The sequence below is a fragment of the Oncorhynchus kisutch genome, linkage group LG1, assembly GCF_002021735.2.
Source record: "Oncorhynchus kisutch isolate 150728-3 linkage group LG1, Okis_V2, whole genome shotgun sequence".
Lineage (NCBI taxonomy): Eukaryota > Metazoa > Chordata > Actinopteri > Salmoniformes > Salmonidae > Oncorhynchus > Oncorhynchus kisutch.
The window spans coordinates 57,409,749-57,435,982 of record NC_034174.2 but is presented as its reverse complement, the minus strand read 5'-3'; the positions used below and the strand labels follow the sequence as shown (position 1 = coordinate 57,435,982).

Sequence of the window (26,234 nt, the reverse complement as noted above, 5' to 3'; positions counted from 1 at the left end):
ATTGCCTTGTCTATGTCTATGTCTCTTGCATACAGTGCCTTGTTTCAAAGACCAGTGTAAAAGTACTTCAATCGCACACCCCCTTTGTCCTCCTCAGCTTCCATCCATGGCAAATGTTACCCGAAGAGGGAAGTAGGTGATGGTTGGGTGAGAAAGGCATTATTTGCTATGGTGCATTCATACTGTACTATATGAATGCCTGGTTGGGGGCAGGGTTGGGTATGTTACTTTCTAAATGTAATCCATTACAGTTACTAGTTACTGTCCAAAATTGTAACCAGTAACGTAACTTTTGGATTACCCAAAACTCAGTAACATAATCTGACTACTTTCAGTTACTTTTGGATTACTTTACTCAAGAGGCATTAGAAGAAGACAAAGAGGATCCATCAAACGTATTTGGTGTGTCATCATAGTAGTCTCTGACTTGTGGTCAGACTTGCTCAGGTTGAACAAACTTAAACTTCCGCCTTTTTATAATTATGAATTGAATGTCATTGAGAAAGCAGACAGGTGTCAATGTATTTTTTCGCAAAAACTTCCTTGCCAAATTTAAAAGTAATCAAAGAAGTAATCATCTAGTTTTTCGAAAGTATCTGTAATCTGATTACAAGTACTTTTGCTGGTAAAGTAACTGACTACAGTTTTAAAAAATTATACTCAGATTAAATGTAATCAGTTACACTCAAACCCTGGTTGGGAGGATATGGTTTTAAGCTGACCATAGGGGATGATCAAATCAAATCAAATCAAATTGATTTATATAGCCCTTCGTACATCAGCTGATATCTCAAAGTGCTGTACAGAAACCCAGCCTAAAACCCCAAACAGCAAGCAATGCAGGTGTAGAAGCATGATACTGTGTATATGCATATGGAGTTCAAACCCAAAACACATAAAGGTCCTGCTTATCAATCTTGTTAATCAAAGACCTATTATTTCAAGCCATGTCACGCCCTGACCTTATAGATCCTTTTTTCCCCCTCTATGTTTGGTTAGGTCAGGGTGTGACTCGGGTGGGAAAGTCTATGTTTTCTATTTCTTTGTTTTTGGCCGTGTGTGTGTGTGTGTGTGTGTGTGTGTGTGTGTATGTGTGTGTGTGTGTGTGTGGTTCCCAATCAGAGACAGCTGTCTGTCGTTGTCTCTGATTGGGGATCACATATAAGTTGTAATTTTCCTTTTGGGTTTTGTGGGCTCTTGTTTTCTGTTTAGTGTCTGTACCTGACAGAACTGTACGCTTTCGTTTTCACTTTTGTTATTTTTGTTTGAGTGTTTAAATGTTTTTTTATTTTTATATCATGAACACTTTACACGCTGCGCTTTGGTCCACTCTTCGCTTTGGTCCACTTTCGACGAGAGCCGTTACAAGCCATTTGACTTGGCACACAGATGACTTCATTTTTGAAACACAGGGATTTGACGTTACATGTAGCCCTACTTATTTTATTAACTATGATAATAAATAGCCCCCACATGACTATTAATAATAGCTATTAACAAACTCCGTTGTCAATGTGTTTTCACAGATGGCATTTGACGGACATCTAAGATTAACAACATTTTGTAACTCGGGTACTGTTGAGTCTGTCCATCTACAGATGTAGGCTCTTAATTTGATCACTATCTTGTTACTGAGAATTTCCCTGCAAGGCAGGACATGCGAAGTAGTAGTGCATTTGAGTTTTAAAAAGGCTTCTAAAGTTTGTAATTTTCACACTGAAATGTCAGACTTGACAAACGAAACATGTATCAAGCCATACAGACATTTCCATTAATTATAATCCACATAATAATTCACATTTCCTGCTGTAGCAAACTGGCTCAAATTAAGATCCAACATCTCTACTCTGTTTTACCTTGCTTTGTGTCTTGAACACATGCAACATGCTCAATTAGCCTGGATAGCATCTCAGGAAAGTGCACTCGCCCCCAGAGTTACACACTGAACTAGAAATCATGTTGATAACAAGGAACGGGACAAAGTCAACCTAGATCTGTCTATCTAATTAAAATCAGGGTAACACTTTATTTGTATCGTCCATCTGTAGACTATCTGTCTATCTACAGACTATCAGCAACATTTCAACTAACTATCTATTAACCTTAACCCTTATCCTAACCCTAAACTTAACCATTACCCTTAGTCTAAACCAAATCCTAACCATAACCTTAGCAAGCAGTTGCTTATCAACAGATAGTTGGTTGATAGTATGACCGTATGTAGAGCATCTACAGATGGTCTATTCGGACTACACAAATATAGTGTGGCCAACATCAGCCATGGGGTTTCATTGTCCAATGATGTGCTGTCCTGTTGAGGAGACCTTGTAGTGGATTTTAGAGCTTGAACAAGGCTTGTTCTCTGTGATAAAAAAGGGAATGTTTTAGGCGCTTGGCCTGGCTCCAGGGTATGGAGAGGGGGGTCTCTAGGGATCCTGCATGGTTGTGAGCAGACTGGCGCTCTGCCACATGCACTGTGAATCTCCCCCCCGTTCCCAACCCCTCAACCCCCCCAACCCTCGAACTCCGATATCGCCACTGCAACACTCCCCATCTGATCATACTATTTCTATGGCTACAGAAAGCTCCTTGCCTGCCAATAAGCCTCATAGAAATAAGTCATTTTCATCAAAAAGAGGCAGACTTTTTAAGCTCTGCCGCTGATAACACATGTCCATGTTAGAGACAAATACTTGGCCTTTTGGACATAGATAAATCTCACATCATACAGCATGTGCTTGTTCGACAGCACTTTCATCATATAATATGACAGTATATCTTAAAAGGGAGCCTAACCTTGAAGCCACATGCACGTCATACTCTGGAATGTGTCCACAATTCATTCATTGTAATTCAACATGATAGGAAGGACTGGAGTCTAGTTCTTGGCCTGAGAATCTTCCCTACAGAATGGAATATGTTAATGAGCCATAATGTTGCCATATAGAGCTCTTCCAATGGCTTGGCATGCAGCATTTAAAAAACTTGTTCAGTTAAAAAAATGCCATGACTAATGGCTTTATCATTCTGGGACCCTCTCAGAGTTGGCACTTCAAAGAGTTGTGAACGGATATAGTGAAGCGTAAAATGATTCCCAAAATTCAAAGAAACAGTCAGAGACATAATATACTGTATCCTATTTGCCGAAGGTAAAAGAATCGAGCGAATGTAAAAGATGGTCTGAAAATATGACCCACCATCAGAGGATGTAGTCATTAAATCATCCATCACGTTCATTGATAAGTATGCAGTAAAATAAGAGGATTTATAGAAAGTTTTAAAGAAAACTATTGCATTTTTGAATGATTTTATTGTAATTTTGTTCAAGTTATTCAACACATGTTGTTCAACACATGTTGATCTACTCTGAATTGTCGAGAATCATCCATATTATACAAATGCTGACTGGTATATCTGTTATAACAATTGCATGGATTAGATGGGATAGACTTCAAGGCTATATTGAATGTTTTCCACGTCATGCATATGGTTGCTGTATGTATGGTCATATTGGCACATTGTGTATTGATGCATGAACATTTTACAGTCTGACATAGATTCTTGAGCAATTCTTGACCATTTCTGATAGAGAAGTGACAGATCAGTAACATCTTTTTAAACTGACTTGTTATAAGCATTTATATGAACCCGTACAATGTCTTATTAGGCTTATCGTGTTAATAATATTTGAATAGACTGAAAATAGCTGTTATTTAGTCGGGACCATTATAAAATAGGAGTAAGACATTACAAGGGGTTTCTTACATGCTTATTGGAAGTTTTACATTCGGCTTTAAGGTAAAGTGTTACCAAAATATCTATTTAAAAAATATGTAGGGACATAAAGGCATGACACATCCTCTTCTCCATTGTTTGTTTTTGTTTAGGCGCACCTCTTCATTATGAAGAGTGTCACTGTCACAATCGCCATCTTCGTGGAAATGACCGGACCAAGGTGCAGCGTGGTAAGCGTACATTTTACTTTATTATAAATGTCGCCAACAAAACAAGAACCAACAAAAACAAACGTGACACTTACTAAGGCTATACAGGCCACTAACAAAGACAACTACCCACAACTAAGGTGGAAAAACAGGCTGCCTAAGTATGATTCCCAATCAGAGACAACGATAGACCGCTGTCCCTGATTGAGAACCATACCCGGCCAAAACATAGAAACACAGAACATAGAGTTTCACACTCGAGTCACACCTTGACCAACCAAACATAGATAATAAAAAGATCTCTATGGTCAGTGCGTGACAGTCACTAACAAATCAATAATCATGGGAAAAAGAGTATGTTAAAATGTTATGACGAGACACACTGAAGACACCATCACTACAATCTCGGTTTGTTTAGAGGAGAAACTAAGAGCAAAGCAAACAGTACCCCAAAACGGTTTCATTTTTTCCCTTCACTTTGAATAACTTATAATGAGGTGGAGGGTTAAGACCATATTTGACTGAACCAGATTCCAGCCTTAATTATCATTATCAAAGTTACAAGTCAGCTGGAAGCAAACCATGTTTACTTAGCAATTGAAATCATGCTGTGACCAATCGCAAGGAGAGAGCTGACCCTGTGCAAAGGGAAAGTGCAGTGCTATAGTGCAAGTGCAAAGATTCCTCTCCCTAAGCTAACGCACAATGTTTAATAGACACTGCTAAGGCGAAGGCTAACACTGAGTAAACTTCAATGGAAGAGAGTTTAGAGTTTATGAGAAACACCATCATCTTTGAAAAGAGTACAGATCCAGAAATTAACTACAACATAGTATTTGTGGTAAATAAATCAGAGGATACCATGCTCCTGGTAGCCTGGCAGAGTGAAAACTGTAAAGCCCTACGATGCAGGTACGGGGAGTCAAACATTTAATCGGAACAGACATGAAACAACACAGGAACAGCGTCAGCACACGGGTATAATGGACAAATGACAATCAATGCTGAATCGGGGAACAGAGTGGGGGAACAGACAGATAAAGGGGAGGTAACGACAGAGGTGATTGAGTCCATGTGAGTCCAATAATTGCTGATGTGCGTGACAGGGAAGGCAGGTGTGCGTAATGATGGTGGCAGGAGTACGTAATGCTGCGCTCTCGAGCGCCAGGGGGAAGAGCGGGAGCAAGCGTAACAATTTGGAGTCTGATTAAACTCATATTACTGTTACATAATGTCAGATACTTGTGAAGATGTCAAATTGCTCATATATTTCTTGTAATCATGATGGTAAAGACATCTTATAAGCAATACATGAAGTTTATTTCTAAAACGTTACATGCACACATTTTTTACATCTGTGTTTTTTAACCAGAAATGATTGCTTATGGGTACCTGTGTGTAAAATATTACCATTCCAAATGTTTATTCATATATTTGAGGTGTGTATAATATACAGTACCAGTCAAAAGTTTGGACACGCCTACTCATTCAAGGCATTTTCTTTACTTTTACTATTTTCTACATTGTAGAATATTAGTGAAGACATCAACACTATGAAATAACACATGGAATCATGTAGTAACCAAAAAAGTGTTAAACAAATCAAAATACATTTACAATTTGAGATTCTTCAAAGCAGCCACCCTTTGCCTTGACAGCTTTGAAGACTCTTGGCATTCTCTCAACCAGCTTCATGAGGTAGTCACCTGGAATGCATTTAATTTAATAGGTATGCCTTGTTGAAAGTTAATTTGTGGAAATTATTTCCATCTTAATGCGTTTGAGCCAATCAGTTGTGTTGTGACAAGGTAGGGTTAGTATACAGAAGATAGTCCTATTTAGTAACATACCAAGTCCATATTATGTCAAGAAAATAAGCAAAGAGAAACATCATTCAATCATTACTTAAAGACATTAAGGTCAGTCAATGTGGAAAATTTCCATAACTTTTAAAGTTTCTTCAAGTGCAGTCGCAAAAACCATCAAGTGCTATGATGAAACTGGCTCTCATGAGGACCACCACAGGAAAGGAAGACCCAGAGTTACCTCTGCTGCAGAGAATAAATTAATTAGAGTCAACTGCACCTCAGATTGCAGCCCAAACAAATGCTTCAGAGTTCAAGTAACAGACACATCTCAACATCAACTGTTTAGAGGAGACTGTATGAAGCAGGCCTTCATGGTCGAATTGCTGCAAAGAAAGCACTACTAAAGGACACCAATAATAAGAAGAGACTTGCTTGGGCCATGAAACACAAGCAATGGACATTAGAAGGGTGGAAATCTGTCCTTTGGTCAAAATTTGCGATTTTTGGTTTCAACTGCCGTGTCTTTGTGAGACGCAGAGTAGGTGAATGGGTGATCTTCGCATGTGTGGTTCCCACCGTGATGCATTGAGGAGGAGGTGTGATGGTGTGGGGGTGCTTTGCTGGTGACACTGTCAGTGATTTATTTAGAATTCAAGAAAGACTTGCATTCTGCAATGATACACCATCCCATCTGGTTTACCCATAGTGGAACTATCAGTTGTCTTTCAACAGGACAATGACCCAAAACACACCTCCAGGCTGTATAAGGGCTATTTGACCAAGAAGGAGAGTGATGGAGTGGTGCATCAGATGACCTGGCCTCCACAATCACCTGATCTCAACCCCCTGGAAGCCTGTATTTCAGACATAAGGGAGGGATGGTTGCAAATGTTTTACTTTTAAAAAACAGAGATGCTAGTTCTGGGTCCCAATAAACAAAGAGAGCTGCTGTTGGATCTGACAATTAATCTTGATTGTTGTAGAGTCATCTCAAATAAAACTGTGAAGGACGTCGGCGTTACTCTGGACCCTGATCTCTCTTTTGATGAACATAGTGTGGCAGACCAGGGGGTTGGTGTCAAAACATTTATACAGATCAGACATGGACAGAGTAGGATGAGCTCAGTTTCAAAGGTGTTTATAAAAATAATATTCCAAACAAAAAGAATAGGTCTCCCCCAAGAGACCCTCTCTGGGATACCGTCTTCTGGGCTCCGGGTCTTGCTGTATCCTGTGGGGATCAAAAACTGAACTCCCTCCTGTTACCTCTGGTACCGTCCCCAACTATACCGGAGTCCTTTCCTTCCCCAGTCTCTCCCCTGTGTGCTTCCCTTCTGGCAGCTTCATGGGAGTTGTACAGCTGGTGAGCAATCAGCCCTTGATTACTCACCAATCCCCAATCAGCCCCAATTAGTCCTGGCCGGGGAGCCTGTCGAGAACTGGCACGTCCTGCAGAAGGAGCCTTCGCCTCGTGATGTATACTCCGTCTGTCACCAGGCCTCGACGAGTCTCCCCCTGGTGGCTGACCACTGCCACTAGCCTGTACCGTTGACACCAGACAGCATGGAGTGGCAAATCCTGACTCTGCCATCAGCATGACACATACGGAACCAGGATTCGTCGGACCGGGCAATTTTTTTCCACTCAATTGTCCAGTGTTGGTGATTGCGTGCCCACTGGAGCCGCTTCTTCTTGTTTTTTTAGCTGATAGAAGTGGGACGTCTGCTGCAATAGCCCATACGTGACACGGACCGGGGAGTTGTGTGTTCCGACATGCTGTTCTGCACTCCACTGTTTTGAGCCGCCTGTTAGCTTGCACAATTCTTGCCATTCTCCTTCGACCGCTCATCACAAGCTGTTTTTGTCCACAGGACTGCCGCTGACTGGAAGTTTTTTTGTTTGTCGCACCATTGTCTGTAAACCCCAGACACTATTGTGTGTGAAAAGCCCAGGAGGCCAACCATTTCAGAGATACTGGAACCGGTGCGCCTGGCACCGACGATCAAAGTCGATTAGGTCACTCGTTTTTGTCCATTCTAACGTTCAATCGAACAGTAACTGAATGCCTCGATGCCTCACGTGGCCACATGACTCAATGTCTGTAGGAGCTAACCATTTTTTGTGATTGGGGTGGTGTACCTAATTAACTGGCCACTTAGTTTATAGCATTTTGGAAAGAAACTCTGCACATATTTGTTATTAAAAGCCCTGGAAGACTGTTTTGCTACAGTTAATGGCCAAATGATGGTGTTCAGTTCATGTGTTCTTTACTTTTCTTCAACCACAGTTTCATGTCTTGTAAAAACAGCTATTTGAATCCATCTAATGCTTCACAATATCACAGTAATGTGCAGTTTGAACTCTCAACAGAGTCATTTGGAATTCAGAAATTTCTCCTACAACGGATTCTCAAAATCAAAATTGCCCTGGACTTTGTAGAGAACAAACAGTACTGCAGTACACCGAGAAATACATTAACAGAAAACAACTAGAGTTGTTCCCTTTGGCCAGAGCCTCCTAGTATAGGAGTTTCCAGTAGGAAATAGGCTTGCTGATGGTCTTTCACCAACAATGGATCATACTGTAACATTTTAAAAAATGACACTAACATAATAACATTTGTATTTATTGTACCTGGCAAAGCAGTGATTGATAGATTGTCTTCATGAAACGAAACGAGAATCTATCCAAGAGCAAGTGCGTTTGCATTACTCTGATGAATGATTAAATATTAGTATCGTTGTCTAAGTCTGATTGGATGCCAGACCCTCACTGTTTGGCAGACGCACCGTTTTGCTGGTAGTTGAATCCTCACTAATTTTATTTTATTTATCGTCCCAAATGGCACCCTATTCCCTACATAGTGCACTTAGATGGGCTCTGATCAAAAGTAGTGCACTATTAAAGAACAGCGTTCCATTTGGGATGCAACCATGGTGTCAGATCCATTAGCATGGCACCTATTAACATGACACAGGTATATTTACAGCCAACACTGTCTGCCTTTGGGCTATCAACCCCCACATGTACGTCACACATCCTTGGAAGTCGTGTCAGAGTCACTTGGAGTGGGTGTCACTTGGCACCCTCAAACAGGCAATAAGGAATACCAGTTAAAACTATACTCTGAGCAGCGTCTAACTTTTAAATCCAAGCAGCAAACACCTCAGCCCCTCTAAAAGGGAATAAGTAATAGCAGGTAAATTACACACTGACCAAAGTCTAACATATAAATCCGAGCAACAAACCAAGTTTGTGTCTGTGTAGGGAGCTGGCATCAAACATACTGACAGATTTACCTTGAGCTCTGTTCCAAGCCGACCTTGTGGTACCCAGCCTGCTACTGTGCCTCTTGCCTTACATCATTTACATGTGATCTCCAGGCAATATAGGCATAGACTCCAGATTACGTGCTTGATTAAGAGCTAATATATCTGATTTCGGATCAGATTCTGGTAGAGCAATTTCAGGCCCTGTCTGCTTCCAAGTCCTCGACGTTGCTGTCAAGGAAATAATGGGAAAGTGATGTTTTTTTTGTCCTGAGTATGTTTTTGTTTCTGCCAACTGCTTCCTTCAATAACCTTTCTTATAGGAAAGGCCAACTGACAAATTCATCTTGTAAGTATTTTCGTACAATGGGAAATCTGTTGGTTGATTAGTGAACCAGTGGACACAGGGTTTGCTAAAGTATTTGGCTTTTTTTTAGCATTGTTTAGAAGCTAAAGGACTTTACAAAGCAGAAAGACATAAGGCAAGGCCTGGCAGCATGGATAAACCCTCATTCTTGCCAGCGTACACGAGAAACAGAAGATACAGCTTAGTTTTGAGCAATGACCATCAGATGTTACAGACAGTATCGTATCGCCATTTTACAGTACTTTCATTGATGCATTAACATCTATCTGACTTTAGAGGCGTAGAAGCTCCAGCCTGGCTCTGTCGGTCATAGTTCCAACGGAGAACGGAGACAGACGCAACACTCAAGCCAACAATTTACAAGGGAGTTAAGAGACGTCCTTATCACTGTCTGGGAGACCGATAAGTGGGGATGGTTCCTTCCACTCCAATGTTGACTGATGTCGTTGCAGGCGACAACTCTAGGAGTGCAGCCCCACTCGACCATCGCGGTCTTGGAGATTTCTGAGACACTTCCTCAGGAATGATAATCATGGGAGAAAATGTTTATTTAGCACATGGAGGCCTCCTCCACTGATCTGAGCCAACCCAATGTACACAAACAGGCTGCAACAGGCAGCCCAATTCTGATGTTTTTTACACTAATTGGTCTTTTGACCAATCACATTGATCTTTCCACATCAGATCTTTCTCAGAGCTGATCTGATTGGCCAAAATACCAATTAGTGGAAAAAAGTATCAGAATTGGGCTGCCTGTCGAAATTCAGCCAACGTCTGGTTATGACTGTGACGTTGGCACACACTGGGTTAAGGCTAGGATTCAAACAAACCGCAAGGGCAGACTTTTAAAGTCAAATGCTGTACAATGTTTATCGTACTGTTACATATCATATGTATTTCACCATCTGCGCACTCTTTCTTTAATGTAGTCTGACAATGCCACATGGAAAGCAAGCTTCTTAACTTTTACTCCGGGATTGAATTTCCATTATGGAGCCGTTACTGTAGGATCTTTCAGCCTCTCAAACTGTTCAAATGACACAAACTACAGCAGAATCCCTCTAGGACTTCATTCTTTTCCCAGAATGAACTCCACATATTGGCATTTCGTATGGGGCTTTGAACAAGGGGTTCTCGTCATCAAACATGTGGCAAATTAAAGCTGTAAGAGCTTTTGATGTGTTTCTGCAGAAGTCAGATCCTTCCGATTGATAAGCTGGTAATCAGCGGAGGCTGATCTGAGATCTGGCGTTAGAGGGGAGTCCCGTGACAAAGGCCTTTACGAGGTCGTTAAAGACACTGCAAAACTCACTCCCCTCTCCCTGCCCTTCACAGCCTGCAGTGAAAACATTCTCAAACTATTCCCAACATTTCCTCCCATTTTTAATAATCACTCCAATTCACTCCCTGCAGGGAAATTAAACCAGTGAGAACCGAGAGACAAAAATCTATTAACTAAGGCTTCAGGGACTAGTTAATGCAGTATTATAGGAGGAGAAACTCTGCGTATTCAAAGAATCATTGCTATTAAGTATTATTATAGCTGTCAGATAGAGATTGGTAGAATCTGTTTGAAATACACTATAAAGAATGACGGCGCTGGGACGTTGGCAAGGTATCCTCAAACAGATCATCTGTGAAGGAAGAATACTGCAAGGATTCAGCGATATACGTTTGAAGTTGAAGTTGATCTATTATTGAAATAGTTTGTACAGTGCCTTGCGAAAGTATTCGCCCCCCTTGAACTTTGCGACCTTTTGCCACAATTCAGGCTTCAAACATAAAGATATAAAACTGTATTTTTTTGTGAAGAATCAACAACAAGTGGGACACGAAGTGTCATGAAGTGGAACGACATTTATTGGATATTTCAAACTTTTTTAACAAATCAAAAACTAAAAAATTGGGCATGCAAAATTATTCAGCCCCTTTACTTTCAGTGCAGCAAACTCTCTCCAGAAGTTCAGTGAGGATCTCTGAATGATCCAATGTTGACCTAAATGACTAATGATGATAAATACAATCAACCTGTGTGTAATCAAGTCTCCGTATAAATGCACCTGCACTGTGTTGGTCTCAGAGGTCCGTTAAAAGCGCAGAGAGCATCATGAAGAACAAGGAACACACCAGGCAGGTCCGAGATACTGTTGTGAAGAAGTTCAAAGCCGGATTTGGATACAAAAAGATTTCCCAAGCTTTAAACATCCCAAGGAGCACTGTGCAAGCGATAATATTGAAATGGAAGGAGTATCAGACCACTGCAAATCTCCCAAGACCTGGCCGTCCCTCTAAACTTTCAGCTCATACAAGGAGAAGACTGATCAGAGATGCAGCCAAGAGGCCCATGATCACTCTGGATGAACTGCAGAGATCTACAGCTGAGGTGGGAGACTCTGTCCATAGGACAACAATCAGTCGTATATTGCACAAATCTGGCCTTTATGGAAGAGTGGCAAGAAGAAAGCCATTTCTTAAAGATATCCATAAAAAGTGTCATTTAAAGTTTGCCACAAGCCAAATCAAATCAAATCAAATTTATTTATATAGCCCTTCGTACATCAGCTGATATCTCAAAGTGCTGTACAGAAACCCAGCCTAAAACCCCAAACAGCAAGCAATGCAGGTGTAGAAGCACGGTGGCTAGGAAAAACTCCCTAGAAAGGCCAATACCTAGGAAGAAACCTAGAGAGGAACCAGGCTATGTGGGGTGGCCAGTCCTCTTCTGGCTGTGCCGGGTGGAGATTATAACATAACATGGCCAAGATGTTCAAATGTTCATAAATGACCAGCATGGTCGAATAATAATAAGGCAGAACAGTTGAAACTGGAGCAGCAGCACAGTCAGGTGGAAGTTGAAACTGGAGCAGCAGCATGGCCAGGTGGACTGGGGACAGCAAGGAGTCATCATGTCAGGTAGTCCTGGGGCATGGTCCTAGGGCTCAGGTCAGTTGAAACTGGAACAGCAGCATGGCCAGGTGGACTGGGGACAGCAAGGAGTCATCATGTCAGGTAGTCCTGGGGCATGGTCCTAGCCACAAGCCACCTGGGAGACACACCAAACATGTGGAAGAAGGTGCTCTGGTCAGATGAAACCAAAATTGAACTTTTTGGCAACAATGTAAAACGTTATGTTTGGCGTAAAAGCAACACAGCTCATCACCCTGAACACACCCCATCCCCACTGTCAAACATGGTGGTGGCAGCATCATGGTTTGGGCCTGCTTTTCTTCAGCAGGGACAGGGAAGATGGTTAAAATTGATGGGAAGATGGATGGAGCCAAATACAGGACCATTCCGGAAGAGAACCTGATGGAGTCTGCAAAAGACCTGAGACTGGGACGGAGATTTGTCTTCCAACAAGACAATGATCCAAAACATAAAGCAAAATCTACAATGGAATGGTTCAAAAATAAACATATCCAGGTGTTAGAATGGCCAAGTCAAAGTCCAGACCTGAATCCAATCGAGAATCTGTGGAAAGAACTGAAAACTGCTGTTCACAAATGCTCTCCATCCAACCTCACTGAGCTCGAGCTGTTTTGCAAGGAGGAATGGGGAAAAAATTCAGTCTCTCGATGTGCAAAACTGATAGAGACATACCCCAAGCGACTTACAGCTGTAATCGCAGCAAAAGGTGGCGCTACAAAGTATTAACTTAAGGGGGCTGAATAATTTTGCACGCCCAATTTTTCAGTTTTTGATTTGTTAAAAAAGTTTGAAATATCCAATAAATGTCGTTCCACTTCATGATTGTGTCCCACTTGTTGTTGATTCTTCACAAAAAAATACAGTTTTATATCTTTATGTTTGAAGCCTGAAATGTGGCAAAAGGTCGCAAAGTTCAAGGGGGCCGAATACTTTCGCAAGGCACTGTATTTGCTCTTTTCTTATGTTCAAAGGTCAATGCACAACAAAGTATCACAGCCGCAACGACCATTCATTCACAACAATTACAGTTTTGTCCAAAACGATCGTACAAAATAATAAACTGGGTACCCAATAAAAATGAAATGTGAGTGCACTCAATTTTCTCAGTTCAGTTCAGTTCCTACCACGATGTACCAGTCAAATGTCCCTCTAGAGATAAGGTGATGATGAGGATTGTAGAAGCTGCAGTTGACGAGCCTCTGTAAAATGCGAAATGATCATCAATATCAAAAGCATTCATGCTTATGTAAATATTCTTACTGGTTTTAGATCCTAAATATTATGTACACCTTAGTTATTCATCAAGACAGGCATAGAACTCAGCTAGCTAACTCACCATGATTCTTTGTTCACAACATCAAGGGAAAAGACTCCCAATTATCTTCTGGTTCAGCACACTGATTATCTAAGCACTTGATTCTTCTGTAGTAGTAATTATATACTTTACAAATTTGGTTTCTAGTTGGTTTCTAGATTTCTTCTGCTTCAAAGTTTGTGGGTGCTCTTCTCTAAAGGCCAGATGGAAAGAGAGCGAGATCGTTCAGACTCTAGGGTTTGCCAACAAACTCCAAACCCATAAGATTTGTGAAAAGAAATTAACTTTAAGCTGTCAGTACCTGCAATTGGGCACTATATTTACGTTTAAAAATACGTACAGTACCAGTCAAAAGTTTGGACACACCTCCTCATTCAAGGGTTTTTCTTTATTTGTACTATTTTCTAAATTGTAGAATAATAGTGAAGACATTAAAACTATGAAATAACACACATGGAATCATGTAGTAACCAAAAAAGCTTTAAGCAAATCAAAATAGATTTTAGATTCTTCAAAGTAGCCACCCTTTGCCTTGATGACAGCTTTGCACACTCTTGGAATTCTCTCAACCAGCTTCATGAGGTAGTCACCTGGAATGCATTTAAGTTAATTTGTGGAATTTCCTTCCTTCTTAATATGTTTGAGCCAATTATAAGTATTGTGACAAGGTAGGGGTGGTATACAGAAGATAGCCCTATTTGGTAAAAGACCAAGTCCATATTATGGCAAGAACAGCTCAAATAGGCAAAGAGAATCGACAGTCCATCATTATTTTAAGACATGTAGGTCAGTCAATGTGGAAAATTTGTGCAGTCGCAAAAACCATCAAGCGCTATGATGAAACTGGCTCTCATGAGGACCGCCACAGAAAAGGAAGACCCAGAGTTACCTCTACTGCAGAGGATAAGTTCATTTGAGTTTACTGCAGATTGCAGCCCAAAGAAATGCTTCACAGAGTATAAGTAGCAGACACATCTCAACATCAACTGTTTAGAGGAGACTGTATGAATCAGGCCTTCATGGTCGAATTGCTGCAAAGAAAGCACTACTAAAGGACACCAATAAGAGGATGAGACTTGCTTGGGCCAAGAAACACGAGCAATTAGACCGGTGGAAATCTGTTCTTTGGTCTGATGAATCCAAATATGCGATGTGTCTTTTGTGAGACATAGAGCAGGTGCACGGATAATCTCGAATGTGTGGTTCCCACCGTGAAGCATGGAGGAGGAGATATGATGGTGTGGATGGGAGACTCTTCAAAGTAGCCACCCTTTGCCTTGATGGTGACGCTGTCCGTGATTTATTTAGATTTCAATGCACACTTAACCAGCATGGCTACCACAGTATTCTGCAGCGATACGCCATCCCATCTGGTTTGCGCTTAGTGAGAATATCATTTGTTTTTCAACAGGACAATGACCCAACACACATCCAGGCTGTATAAGGGCTATTTGACCAATATGGAGAGTGATGGAGTGGTGCATCAGATGACCTGGCCTCCACAAGCACCCAACCTCAACACATTTGAGATGGTTTGGGAAGAATTGAACTGCAGAGTCAAGAAAAAGCAGCCAACAAGTGCTCAGCATATGTGGGAACTCCTTCAAGACCTTTGGAAAAGTGTAATCAAGGCAAAGGGTGGCTACTTTGAAGAGTCTCAAATATAACATATATTTAGATTTGTTTAACAAACGTGTCCATATGTGTTATTTCATCATTTGGATGTCTTCACTATTATTCTACAATGTAGAAAATAGTACAAATAAAGAAAAACCCTTCAGGAGTAGGTGTGTCCAAACTTTTAACTGGTAGTGTATATGTTTACATTACTTTTTTGATTGATTTCCCACAATGTTATAAGTCAGAAGACAGCCATCCATACCTTCTTAGGACCATGTAAATGTCGTATGTCGAATTAATTTGATTTTGCCTCCCTCTGAAGGTTGGCTGCATCACTCCATCCGTTTCTATCACTTCACTGCAACTTTACGTCAAAGGGGCGGTCCTTAGAAAATGTATTTATCCAGCTCGACTGCTTCGTGGCACAGACATGGCAAAGCAATTGCTGAATTTGTCTCGAGCAGGCGGATCTCAATACATAACGTTCCGAGCTCTAAGATAAAGAATGCAACTACACACTTCCTTAAACCTAAAATAAATAAAGAAGTAATTTTGTGTGGAAGTCAAACATTTGTATTATGTTGGAGGTAGACACATCGAACATGCTCAGAACAACTAAATCTAGACCTTTACATATCCCTTCTACCATTGTCTGTAGGAGGGATGCACACTATTTAAATGGCCCAAATGTTGATTTAGACAGTCATTAATTGAACAAATTTTGACTTTCACAAATGTCATGATATGTTTGGTAAATAGTAAAGGTGTAATATTTTGAGTGGATGTTCCTAAACCAGATAACTATACAGTGCATTCAGAAAGTATTCAGACCCCTTCACCTTTTCCACATTTTGTTACGTTACAGCGTTACTCTAAAATGGATTAAATCCAATTTTTCCCCTCATCAATTTACACACAATACCCCATAATAACAAAGTGAAAACAGGGTTTTAGCCATTTTTGCAAATGTATAAAAGTTTAAATACAGAAATAGCTTATTTACATAAGTATTCAGACCGTTTGCTATGAGACTCAAAATTGAGCTCAGGTGCATCCTGTTTCAATTGATCATCCTTGAGATGTTTCTACAACTTGATTGGGTCCACCTGTGTTAAATTCAATTGATTGGACATGATTTGGAAAGGCACACACCTGTCTATAAAAGATCCCACAGTTGACAGTGCATGTCAGAGCAAAAAGCAAGCCATGGGGTCGAAGGTATTGTCCGTAGAGCTCCGAGACAGGATTGTGTCGATGCACAGATCTGCGGAAGGGTACAATGGTCCCCAAAAACACAGTGGCCTCCAGCTTTCTTACAAGTTTGGAACCACCAAGACTCTTCCTAGAGCTGTCCACCCGGCCAAACTGAGGGAGGTGACCAAGAAACTTTCCAGAAGGACAACCATCTCTGCAGCACTCCACAAATCAGGCCTTTATGGTCGTGTGGCCAGCAGAAGCCACTCCTCAGTAAAAGGCACATGACAGCCCGCTGAGACGTTGCCAAAAGGACTCAGGCCATGAGAAACAAGATTCTGTCATTTGATGAAACCAAGATTGAACTCATTGGCCTGAATGCCAAGATTCACAACTGGAGGAAAACAGGCACCATCCCTATGGAGAAGCATGGTGGTGGCAGCATCATGCTGCGTGGTTGTTTTTCAGCGGCAGGGACTGGGAGACTAGTCAGGATCGAGGGAAAGATGAACAGAGAAAAGTAGAGAGATCTTTGATGAAAACCTGCTCCAGAGCGCACAGTACCTCAGACAGGACAACGACACTAAGCAGACAGCCAAGACAGCGCAGGAGTGGCTTCGGGCCACTCAAGGACAAGTCTCTGAATATCCTTGAGTGGTCCAGCCAGAGCCCAAACTTGAACCCGATCTAAAATCTCTGGAGAGACCTGAAAATAGCTGTGCAGCGACACTCCCCATCTACAGAGAAGGATGGGAGTAACTCTTAAAATACAGGTGTGCCAAGCTTGACATTTCAGGTTTGTATTTTTAATAAATTTGCTAACAAATACTAAAATCTGTTTTATGGGGTATTGTGTGTAGATTGATGAGGGAAAAAAAGATTTCAATACATTTTAGAACAAGGCTGCAACGTAACAAAATGTTGAAAAAGTTGAGGGGTCTGAATACTTTCCGAATGCACTGTAAATAAACAATTCCAGGTGAAAGCCAAAGGTCATATTTTTCTAGTGGGGAGGTGGGCACTACTACATTAATTAAATATTGCCCTCTTGCTAGATTGATGACTAAAGCCATTGCGAAACAGGGCTGTCAGCTCAACTGGTTAATTAAGGACTGTCTTGTTTTGTGAAAACATTAGGGAATGTCTAAAATAGCATGGTGTGTGGTCCCATTAAAAAAAATGTAACCTTTATTTAACTAGGCAAGTCAGTTAAGAATAAATTCTTATTTACAATGACGGCTTAGGAACAGTGGATTAACTGCCTTGTTCAGGGGCAGAACAACAGATTTATACATTTTCAGCTCGGGGATTCGATCTAGCAACCTTTCGGTTACTGGCCCAACACTCTAAAGAGCATTGTAATTTATAATGAAGCACAGGGAAATCAGCAGGTGCAAAGTAGCAAGCATATCCATGTTCATATTGAAAGTTTATGGTTCCACTACAGTATGTCACTAGAAAGCCCTAATCATATGAAGTGGTGGTGTAACGGTACTCTTGTGGTGAAGGAGAGTCGGACCAAAATGCGGCATGTAGATTGCGATCCATGTTTAATAAACAAACGTAAAACACGAATCAATACAAACACTACAAAAACGTAACCAAAACCAAAACAGCCCTATCTGGTGCAAACACAGAGACAGGAACAAGGACACTAAGGACAATCACCCAACACTCAAAGAATATGGCTGCCTATGGTTCCCAATCAGAGACAACGATAAACACCTGCCTCTGATTGAGAACCACTTCAGACAGCCATAGACTTAACTAGAACACCCCACTAAGCTACAATCCCAATACATACACACCACATACAAAAACCCATGCCACACCCTGGCCTGACCAAATAAATGAAGATAAACACAAAATACTTCGACCAGGGCGTGACAGGTGGGCATCCCGAGTGGCGCAACGGCACTGCATCTCAGTGCTAGATGGTTCGAATCCAGGCTGTATCACAACCGTCTGTAGGGCCATGCACAATTGGCCCAGTGTCGTTCGGGTTTGGCTGGAGTAGGCCGTCATTGCAAATAAGAACGAGTTCTTAACTGACTTGCCTAGTTAAATATTTGTATTTATTTTCTAACTGTGAGGCCTGCGCAACCCAAATGTGATCCCCCCCCCCCTTGGCAAGTGGCAGAATTTTCACTCAGTACAACCTGGGGCCCGACCATATCTCAAGCTCTTTCAAATAGGACATACAATCACTGATCCCTGTGTCTTTGATGGTGGCAGAGCTCTTTTCCAGAGAAGCCTTTGGACCACAGCCATAAAAAAAAAAGCTGAAACTTCAAATGGCTTCTGCCTTCTCCATTCTCTCTCTCCCCATTCTTTGGAGCCGATCTACACTTTCTGTAGCCAGTGATCGGTGCTGGCTATCAGGGAAAGAGCACTCTGCCACATCAAAGGGTGACTCCACTCTGTCCGTACCAGGCTGAATGAGAGCCTCATTTGATGTCAGTCATTTGGCAGCAAGCTAAACAACCTGCTGTTAACTGCCTCACTTACTGGTGTTTACAAGGAAACATGTCAATTGAATATTATTCTCCACAAACACTGATGCATTCAGAGAGTTAGAATATTCAGCAGGAAAAAGTCAAATGCAACTGTAAAAATTTTTTGGGGAAGGTTGTGTAAAATACCTACATTTTCTGCAGTGATTTGATATGGTAAACTGACCTCTGTAAACCCAGAAGGTCAAGGGTCATCCTCCTCTCTCCTGTTGAGGTGAGGCAGTCTTGAGCTCTTTTTACTTGACCCTTTGCATGTTTTTATCGAAGTGGGAGGTACAACGCACACAGTCGATTTGCACACACACACACACTTTATTCTTCTTTTCATCATTTGTTCGATGAATCCCCATAAGCATAATCCCAATAAATCAAATTGAACTGGTGTTCACACTCCAGAATATAGATTAGAACTGAGGTATTTCAAAGCAATTAATTTCCATTGCTTCTTCTGGGTCGGTTTCCTATTGGTTGATCACAGTTAGAATTTATAGGGCCAATTATAGTGGAAATAATGAAACGTTAATTTGGTTCATTAAAGTAATTCTCCTGAGATTTAAAAGCAGCACCGTAACAAAAAATGTGCACATTGTTCAGGCTTAATTACTGCTGTTACTCTTGTGCAGCATTGTAATGATGATGAATGTAGACCGTAGGGGAGAGTGGGGTAAGTTGAGCCTCTTTTACGTTAAGCATCACTCCGTCAAGGGACATATAATAAGTATTCAGACCCCCTGACTTTTTTCACATTTTGTTACAGTACAGCCCTATTCTAAAATGGAGTATGGCCTGAACGCCATCCTTTAGAATGCACTATATATTTCATGATGTTGTGTATACCTGGATATAATCAGAATTCATGTAAACGTTACAGTTTTGAAAACATAGCTTGTACAACAAAGTGGTCTCTTGGCACAACTTACCCCAGGCATGGGGTAAGTTGAGCCAAGGGACAGGTTAAGTTAAACTGCCTACACATGTCTGTATTAAGTGAAATATTACCACTACCGTTGTAAAAACCATGTGAATATTTATTTCCCAAACACAATTCAGACTTGCCTAGTTAAATAAAGGAAAAATAAAAAGTACAGGTATCAGCTCTTACCTTCTGCAGCCACTGCGTGTTGTTCTCCATGGCCGTCTCCAGGTGCTGCAATTTCTGTGCAGACCAGTCACTCTCTGCAGGGGGTGGTTTGTCCCTTTGAACCATGTTGGTGCTGCCATATTGGACTGGGCTGGCCTGACAGCGCTCCATCTCTGGTAGGATGAAGGTGTAGCTGCAGTGGCCGTGCTGGACACGATGGAGCCCTCTGCGCTTTTCTCCTCTGCGCCTCTGCCCTCTACCACCTCCTCCTCCTCCACTAGCACCCACTACGCTAGCCCCCATTACCCCAGCCGTCAGCATCAGCCCCCAACCCAACAGGATTTTCCTCATGGTGCTCCCCACACCTTAATGCCCAGGTAGTAGCACCTGTGCCGAGGTGTTGTGATAAAAGTGCCTCCCCCCCCCCACTTCAATCACTCACTTGAGGTATGGATGCACATGGTTCCAAGCAGAAAAAGGAGAGGAAGCCCTTGTGTTCTCTTCTTCTTAATTTAGATGTATTTTGTCTGTGCTTTGGTTCTTATTATTCTTGATAAAGTCCTGATTTTCTCCCCGCAGGTCCCTGTTTCCTCTAAACTTTCCCTGGCCCCAGTGCTAGTAAGTGAACAGACACAAACATTGACCCCTAAATAGCCACAGAGAAAGAGAGAGGGAGGGGGAGAGAGACAGAGAGAGAACAAAAAGTGAGGGAGCAGCTCCAAATGAGTCTCAATCTTCAATGTCCAAAAAAAGAGAGAAATGCTTTCCTCCCATCCCACTCCAGTGGGTCGAGTTTCAGAAATGGCCAAAGTGAAATAGTTCTGCCCCCTCTTATCTGAGGGTTGGGGGGATGGGGGGGAGCTGAGGGAGGTCTATTAGAACACCCCGTCTCTCCGCTCCACTAATCTGCTCTGTCCACGCTGGGGATAAAGATGCCATGTATGGTCTCTCCCCGTTTCAGCCCAGGTTAGGAAACATACATAAGTAAATGCACATGAATCAGGGCTTGTTGCTTTTTACATTTTCTTTCTCTAAGGCACTTTTGGTCAGTTTTCACTGTTTTCCGAAGTGTCGATTCATTCACATGCGTCTAAACTTTTGAGAGCAAGCCAAATTAGCATATGCTTATCAGTCAACTAAATGTAAAATGTGTCATTTTTCACATTTTCTGAATAGAACGTTTAACTTGTCGAAGCGTGAACGTACACAACGTCATCCAGTTCTCCTGTAGTCAGCAAATATACCATAGCATGCAGCTCATTGGTGAAACCATTTTTCGTCTACTGCACCTCGTTGCCCTTTATTTATTTTCTACACGATCCTTATTTTTGGCATAGTTTGTCTTGTATCTTATGTTGCGGCTGTTGCAATCCTTAGGGAGAGAGGTCACAGGGAGTGACTTTTTGCCCTGCCTAAAATGATTCTCATGAGAACTGGGAGAGAAGCCTGGTGAAGGTTCTTGAATATTCTATTTTGACTGAAATCAGGACTTTCAGCAAGTGAAAATCATAAACTACCCCTTTCACCTTTCCTGTGGGAACATTAGTGATATATTTTATTCTGCATTCTTTTTCAACTCTTGCATGTGGTGGTCATCATGCTGTTTGGTGTCTTTTTACGTAGATTTTTTACTTGGTTGTTTTACAGCGAAGTCACAGCCCTTATTTCATATCACACTCCGACAGCGCTGACTCCAAGTCAATCTTCAGTGGCCTGAATGGTGGTAGGATGTGGAGGAGAAGGTGAAGGAGGAGGGGGTAGGATTTATATTGCCTTGATTGCTGTCTGGGGAGCAGAGCAGAGTCTCTATATCACACCCAAAGGACACATTCATAGCAACAGATTGAGACATGGAGTGAAAGGTTAACACCTTCACAATATAACTTCCTGTCGGACTGTTTCAACTGATCATTTTAGCAGTTCAAACTCTCCCTGGTAGTAAGACAAGATCTGCCAAATCAATCACAGGTTTTCTGTTTGGGATTGTGGAGTAGTGTGATTTATTTTACTATTACGTGGTCATCCCTACTGCCTCTGGCCTGGCGGGGCGGACTCACTAAACACAAATGCATCTTTTGTAAATAATGTCTGAGAGTTGGAGTGTGCTCCTGTAAAAACAAGAAAATGGTACCGTTTGCTTTGCTTAATATAAGGAATTTTAAATGATTTATACGTTTACTTTCGACACTTATTTAAATCAAATACTTGTAGACTTTTACTCAAGTAGATTTTACTGTCTGATGTTCACTACTTTTACTCTAGTATGACAACAATTTCATACTTTTCCCCCCACTGTTGTGGAGTGTAGGTCAGCATCTGTCAAAGTTCGTATTATAAATTTGATCATTTCATCTTTTCAAAATAAATTCCTTTCATTTTTTTGGTTGGTAAAGCCTGGTAACCCCAAATCTCAACAATATTACATATGTGGCCGACCGCATCGATTCGGTCTTTTGGAATAGTGTTTTTGACACTGGATAAAGGTATAGACTCAGCGCTACAAAAAGTGTATCATACACTGCAGGCGAGGAACAATGGGAAAATAATTCTGCTTTGAAAGTTGATAAACTTGTAACCCCAATTTTGAGAAAATAGCCCTTGAATATTTTGTCACACATACTGGAGAGGTCTTCTTTGTCTACACCTACTCAGCATCGTTCACCACCTCTTAAGCCTTAGCCCCACCCATTTCTTTAAGGATTCACATGTGCTAAATAGAGTGAGTAAGGTAGTGTAGTAAACAACCAAAGATTTCAAGACCAAAAGTGGTGAAAGTAGTAGCCTACAATAGTTTTAACTCCAGGTAAAAATACACTTTATCTAGTCCTTAGCCTATATCCTACTCTCTTTGGTTCAGGTCATGTTGTTCTTCACATTTTGATCTGGATATTGCTACTCTGCAAACATGCAAGTAACCATTTCACTGTACTGTTTACACCTTCTGTATCCTGGCATGTGACAAATACACTTTGATTTGATTTGATATAGTGTGTTTTAACCAGAGATTATATTTTCTAAGTATTAGATGATGCTTACCCAGACACACGTGTCTAAAATGATGGGTCATGTGAAAAAAATGCTAAATGCATCCTCCAGTCACATTTAGCTACTGTATGTGGATGGGTCACTATTGTCTAGACTATTGTACACATGTTCATGAAATACAATAGATGGCAGTAATCAACCCCAAACACACCTGACTAACTTGATGGGTCATGTAATCATCTAGCTGATCAATGCCCTATCCCGGAGCTCGAGTATATGACATTACTAAGCTGCCCACTATTCTATGCCAGGATTTGGAAATCTATTCCATCGTAGTCCATGTGGGTTTTAATGACATTATGTAAAGCAACCCTGAACAGTTGAATCTGAATTTTAAAGAGCTGATTGAGTCTCTGCTAGACACTAATAAAAGACCCATCATATCTGTGTCACGGCTGTTCAAAGCAGAGGACGAAGGTGCAACGTTGTGAGCGTACATTATCTTTTAAAGATCAAAATGACGCCAACCAATAAACACTACAAAACGAAACCGTGAAGCTCAAAGGCTAAGTACCCTAAACAAAGTCCACCTCCCACAAAAACAGGTGGGAAAAAAGGGCACCTAAGTATGGTTCCCAATCAGAGACAAAGCTAGACAGCTGTCCCTGATTGAGAACCATACCTGGCCAAACACAAATAAATAGAAAAATATAAATAAATTCATTAAAAAACCTACAATGTGATTTTCTGTATTTTTTTTTCTGATTTTGTCTGTCATAGTTGAAGTGTACCTATGATGAAAATTACAGGCCTCTCTCATCTTTTTAAGTGGGAGAACTTGCACAATTGGTGGCTGACTAAATACTTTTTTGCCCCACTGTATATACTGTATCTATCCTACTGTATCTTAGTCTATGCCGCTCTGACATTGCTCGTCCTAATCTTTACATATTCTACGTTTTTATTCGTCCCTTTTAATGAGTTTAAAGCTAGGGTAAACAATATGATGGAAAATTAAGTGGGTGGGCTGTCAATGTTTTGACCCCTAGTTGCACCATACTTCCCCAAACCATCTTGCTACTCAATCTGTAAATTGATGTTGTTGTTTTTTTTTAAATTGCAGTGCTTCTATTTTCAATGTGTCTGCAACTTTGTGTGCCGCTATTTTGGTCAGGTCTCTCTTGTAAAATAGATTGTCAATCTCAATGACACCAACCTGGTGAAATAAATGGTAAAATAAAATAATAAAATAGATTGCTCTGACATAGAGAAAAAATTAATTGTATCGTAGAAATTAAGAGTGTTCAAAGAAGGAGCTCCACTTTGTCGAGAAATCTACTCATTTCCAGATGACAAGGCAAAAGTAGAGCCAACAGTAACTTACGGTTTGTAACCATATCACACGGATGATTATCTGAATTCTTAGGATTGTATTTTTTTTTTTACCTGTAATAATTGTTCATGAGCCCAGTGTCCTTTAAAATGATATATGTTGAATTTATACTAATGTATGTTTTGGAAATGGAGAAACGGGATTGCAAACAGTCATTCTTTCATCGTCCCTTTGAGGTGCTATCAGATGGGCCAGAATTGAAAGAAGACAACAGAGCATCTCTCGCAACTCAAGAACTACTGTGTTCTCTTCTTTGAAGGGATAGTTCACCCAAATGACAAAATCACCATATGACAACAATCAATACAAATGCAGCATTTAGAGACACTAGACAGTGGCCTGCTAAACAAGACCAAAGTATGGATTGCTGTCATATCTTGTCCATAGACTGCTTACAGGGTGAAGCAAACAGAATACATTTGTTTGCAATTTGGGTGTACCTCCCTTTAAGGATTTTTATGTGAATAAAATGTCTATGTGGATTACCTGCAAGGATAATCAGAACACCTTTTCAAAGTCAGTAATACCTACAAGCTTCTCGTTTTCTTTGGTTCAGAAGGAGAAACTGACAAAAGCTGAAAGGAATACCTTTATAGGATTAAACTTTTACAGACTGATGAGTTCTGCGATCTCCTTCAAACCAAAGAAGGGAACATCCCACAATGCTGCTACCTCTCAGGGGAATGCAGAAAAATGTACAGTGCAGTGTATATCACACCACTATAGGCAATTCCTTTTATCTATGACATTGAGGTCTTCCCTTCAAGCTTCCTGTGAGTCCTATCACTTTTTTTATTGGGGCGAAACAAGTTATAGAAATGCATATGGAATTGTACAATTTTTATGCAGACTTTACACATTCATCTATGTCAAATGTTATTTCCCTTCAAGCATCATGAAGCTTTACATTTCTGCCATCAAGCGAATGTTCTTATCAGTTAGTGGTACAATTGAAGTTAGTGGTACAGTCGGAAGTTTACATATAACTTAGCCAAATACATTTAAACTCAGTTTTTCACAATTCCTAACATTTAATCCAAGTAAAAATTCCAGTCTTAGGTCAGTTAGGATCACCACTTTATTTTAAGAATGTGAAATGTCAGAATAATAGTAGAGAGAATGATTTATTTCAGCTTTTATTTCTTTCATCACATTCCCAGTGGATCAGAAGTTTACATACATTCAATTAGTATTTGGTAGCATTGCCTTTAAATTGTTTAACTTGGGTCAAATGTTTCGGGTAGCCTTCCCACAAGCGTCCCAAAATAAGTTGGGTGAATTTTGGCCCATTCCTCCTGACAGAGCTGGTGTAACTGAGTCAGGTTTGTAGGCCTCCTTGATCGCACACACATTTTCTATAGGATTGAGGTCAGGGCTTTGTGATGGCCACTTCAATACCTTGACTTTGTTGTCCTTAAGCCATTTTGCCACAACTTGCTTGGGGTCATTGTCCATTTGGAAGACCCATTTGCGACCAAGCTTTAACTTTAACTGATGTCTTGAGATGTTGCTTCAATATATCCACATAATTTTCCCACCTCATGATGCCATCTATTTTGTGAAGTGCACCAGTCCCTCCTGCAGAAAAGCACCCCCACAACATGATGCTGCCACCCTTATGCTTCATGGTCGGGATGGTGTTCTTCAGCTTGCAAGCCTCCCCCTTTTTCCTCCAAACATATCTGTTCTATTTTTTTTTCATCAGACCAGTGGACATTTCTCCAAAAAGTACGATCTTTGTCCCCATGTGCAGTTGCAAACCATAGCCTGGCTTTTTTTATGGCGGATTTGGAGCAGTGGCTTCTTCCTTGCTGAGC

At 41.0% G+C, this 26,234-nt stretch overlaps 1 protein-coding gene across 1 annotated transcript in view; it reads right to left on the bottom strand.

Annotated features, from left to right (window-relative positions):
• The window catches only part of angpt4 (angiopoietin 4), a 40,410-nt gene extending 19,584 nt beyond the window's left edge, over positions 1–20,826 (bottom strand). Inside the window, exon 1 of the mRNA XM_031827553.1 lies at positions 20,061–20,826. Coding sequence (XP_031683413.1) covers positions 20,061–20,390 — 330 coding nt within the window. The 5' untranslated portion in view covers positions 20,391–20,826. The remainder of the gene's footprint in view (positions 1–20,060) is intronic.
• Between the last annotated feature and the right edge of the window lie 5,408 nt (positions 20,827–26,234).